The following is a 4,080-nucleotide window of genomic DNA, read 5'->3' as shown; positions in this document are numbered from 1 at the left end:
TATAGTGATGGCATTGGATGAGATTTCTTTGTTTTGGTGAAAGCATTTTTCATTAACTAGTTTTGTTAGTTTAATTAGCATTTATTATGTTAATTAGTCTATTTGCTTTGAAAAAATGTATTTTATAATATATAAAAAAAAAAAGTTGTGGTGGATCAATATAAAAAAAGCATCAATTTTTAGCCCAAAAAACAAATATTTGGGTCCTAACAAAAAGTATTTGGGCTCTCAAAAGTCTAAAAAACTCATTTTTGGCCCAACAAAATAAATCAATATAAAGCTCACGGTTAAATTGGTTAACCGGTTTAACCGTGTACCGTTATAACCGATAATTTCGGTTAAAATTCTTATTGGTCCGGTATCGGTTAATAAATCGTTTAACCGAAAATTATCGGTTAATAACCGATAAGAGCTAAAACCGGACCGTTTTGACCGATACCTAGGCCTAATTCTATATCTAATAAGTAATTAAAAAAATGGTTTTAAATGAAATTTTACAAAAAAAAAAAATGTTCTAATTGACATATTAAATGATATAAAAAAAATGTTGAGAGAAAATTATATAAAATATTTGATTCTTTTCTAAATGCCTTTTTTTTTTTTTTAGAGAAAATTATATAAAAAAAATTATTAAAATATTATATATTTATTTACTTTTCCTATTTTCAAAGAAGATAGATAACAATACTTGCTTGAGCAGATAAATAATTCACGGTATATTAAGTAAAAATATTTATTTGAAACACGGCCCCACACTTCTTTACTTTTCCTATTGGGTTTCGTGTTTTGATTTTCGCCGACTTTAATCTTCTTCTATAGAACACAAAGAAAGAGCCTCTGCTTTGGGTGTAAGAAACAGAGAAAAATCAGAGCCTTTGGATTGTTTTCTTCTTCGAGCCGCATACGCGTTACGCACCGCTTTGAGATGTCAAATCGGCGTCGGCTTGGGCTTCGACTGCCAGTTCCAGACGATCTTTGGATTGAAATCCTGGTAAGCGTAACCGTCAAATCGCTTTTAAGATTCCAGTGTGTTTCAAAATCATGGAAATCCATTATCTCTAGCCCTACATTTATTTCCATGCACGCCCATCATAGTGAGAGCACCCACAATCACGCTCACCACCTTCTACATTGCTATGCATATCAAGAAGACGGAGTGATGGATAGGCAATGTCAATTATTCCATATCAATGATTCATTCAACGAGTTTCAAAAACTTGAATATCCATGCCAAATTAGAGGCGGAAGTTATGAAGTGGTCCTTGATTGCAAGAGACTATTACTTTTTGCGCCTTTGGTTAGAAAAAATGGTTTGGCGTCCCTAGTTCTATGGAACCCAGCAATTAGAATGTCTATGACTCTTTCTCAACCTTACAAGTTTGATAGAACCGACAGAAAATACCTTATTTACGGGTTCGGTTTTGATCATACTAGTAATGACTACAAGGTGCTGAGAATGGTGTTAATTGCCGAGTTAGGTAGTAGATTATCCATGCCGCCGTTTCTATCTCATGCGGAGCTTTATAAACTCCGCACAGGCACTTGGGAGACTGTTAGGGTTCCTGAAGATTTTCAATATACTATAGCAAGTAATAGGCAGGCTTTAGTGAATGGGGCAAGCCACTGGGTTGGATATCATAAAAGAGATATGGGGTCCGATTTTCCTGAATTGGTGGTTTTGTTGTTTCATTTGTGTGATGAGGAATTCCGAGTGATGAAGCTTCCGGATTGTCTAAGTAGTTTGGATGAAAATTTTACTACAATTGGGGTTTCTGGTGGATTGCTTTCTTTACTGGAGTATAATTGGGAAGATGTTAGTGTTTGGTTGATGAAGGAATATGGCGTAGTAGAGTCTTGGACTAAACAACTTACCCTTAAAGATGGTGGGCGGTCAATGTTCAGTTTTTGGAACAACAAAATGATTTTGGAATTGAAAATGAGAAAAGCGTCTATGGGCTTGTTATATGATCTCAAGACCCATAAATTGATTAAAAATCTAAGAATAAGAAGTGATAAAGTCAACGGATCTCTTCGTGCCAATAATACTTTTGTTGAAACTCTAGTTTTACTCAATGAAGTACATGCTATACGAGAGTGCGAGAATTGTGTAAGGAAAGACCTGTGGTGCGGCTCAGAGAAGATTGAAGAAGAGAAAAGAAAGAATTGTTTGAGAGGAGAAGGCTAATTAAGCAAAGCACAATATATAGAATAGGACTTTATGAAAATTCTGAAGCAATATCTTATCATTGTGTTGTTATTAATATCGGTTATTTAAGTTCATATAATTGTCATATTGCCTTGGAGTGAGGATCGACGCATAAAAAAAGAGAGTGCATACAAGAGAAATATGTATAGCCAAGAACTTTTAAATTGAATGGCTTGTTAAACCTTTATGCGTGTATGTTTGTGTTACGTATTTATGTATTGTGTGTATATATGTATGAATTCAAGCTAAATTTTGGATTCGTAGTAAAAATTGTTTTATGGTTTCAATTGTTGGATCTATTACATTTGATGGAGGAAGATGAGGTTAGAGATTCAATGCCTATGACCTTTAAATGCCAGACTTGTTTTAAACAAAATAGCCACTAAACTATGTTAAATCTAGAATAAATTTCATACAATTGTCGCATTTAGGCTTCGTTTCTTGATTTATGAATTGTCTATGTTTAATTTATGTTGTTCAATACACCAACGGGTTGGCTAGCAACTTGGTTGATTGTCAAATGGTGGATATCTTAGAGAGCGGAAGAAGATAATTTAGATTGGTATTGCAAGTGTAAAGTCAAAGACTGAGAGGCGGTGAGACAGTTGATTATTTTCATTGCATCATTCTGTCACAAAGGAACATTGGTCATGACTTATGGTTACACTCGAACTATGGCAATTTCTATGATATTGTAATATGCATTTACTATGATGTAGTATGATATAATTAAGGGAAATCATATATAAAATCCTTAGGTCGACATGCTTTTTTTAAAAACTCTCTGAATATTTTTTTTTTTTTGAAATAAAGTCTCTGGGTAACTCGAAACTACTAGAAAACTCTTTACTGTCAATTTTTGTTAACTACCGTTAGTCCACTCAAAACTTCCCGTTTTATCTGATTAAAATATTAATTTTTATTAATTTAATTTAAAAAAATTAAATCTTAAAAAAAAAAAAAAAATTTGAAGTCGCCACCGGGTGGCTTGTGGCCACCCCCGTGGCTCACAGGGCCTCCACATCTAAGCCACCCATGGGTGTGGCTAGGAGCCCTCACCCCATGGGTGAAAGGTGGCTTACCGCCACCCCTTAGGGGTTAGGGGGAGGGGTGGCCGTGGTGGCACTAAATTTTATTTTTTTTTATTTTAATTTTTTAAAATTAAATTAATAAAAAATTAATATTTTAATAAGATAAAACAAGGAGTTTTGAGTGGACTAACGGCAATTAACAAAAATTGACGGTAGGGAGTTTCTAGTAGTTTCGAGTTACCCATGGACTAAATTTTCACAAAAAAATACTCAAGGAGTTTTTTAAAAAAGCGCGTTGACCTAAGGATTTTATATATGATTTCCCTATAATTAATATGCGAGAATAACTACAGTTCGGTTGTGGCAAAAAACCCTCATTATCTGCCCACCAATGCAAATGTGACACCTCAGCATGGAACAAGTTAAGAAAATAAAACCAAAGCACCAGATTATTTCTTCATCCCCTCCACACCTCAGACGCACAGCACCCTTCACGACCATCACCACCCGCCGCCGCCTGGTCCCACCGGTGCTGCCCATCTCAAATTGCGCCACCGCCATGCAGTCTCGACCATCACCGCTCAGATCTATCGAGAAGAGAGAGAGACGGAGAGAGACTGAGAGAGAGGGAGAGAAAGCCCACACAAGGCCAAGAAGGGCGGCGCTGGGGGTGGCCGGCGAGCCACCCCGTGGCCTGGGGGTGGCCCGCGCGGCCAACCCGTAGCCTAGGGAGGTTCAGGTTGGGCGGTGGCGGGCGGGTATCTCTCGCCCTCTCTCTGTCTCTCTCCGGTTGCTTTGACGGGTGATGCTCAGAAATCTCGGCATGAGCGGCGGGATTCTGGT

At 36.9% G+C, this 4,080-nt stretch overlaps 1 protein-coding gene across 1 annotated transcript; it reads left to right on the top strand.

Moving 5' to 3' along the window:
* Positions 1–925: 925 nt before the first annotated feature.
* Positions 926–2,185, top strand: LOC132177925 (F-box protein CPR1-like). Its single transcript, XM_059590403.1, has one exon. It carries the CDS (start codon positions 926–928, stop codon positions 2,183–2,185), a length of 1,260 nt encoding a protein of 419 aa, XP_059446386.1.
* The last annotated feature ends 1,895 nt before the right edge of the window (positions 2,186–4,080 follow it).

Source organism: Corylus avellana, chromosome ca4, assembly GCF_901000735.1.
Source record: "Corylus avellana chromosome ca4, CavTom2PMs-1.0".
Lineage (NCBI taxonomy): Eukaryota > Viridiplantae > Streptophyta > Magnoliopsida > Fagales > Betulaceae > Corylus > Corylus avellana.
The sequence above is the reverse complement of the archived record's forward strand: the minus strand, read 5'-3'. Positions and strand labels throughout refer to the sequence as shown.

Excerpts from the sequence above, each read along its gene's own strand:
- LOC132177925 (XM_059590403.1), top strand. The coding sequence starts at position 926 with ATGTCAAATCGGCGTCGGCTTGGGCTTCGACTGCCAGTTCCAGACGAT.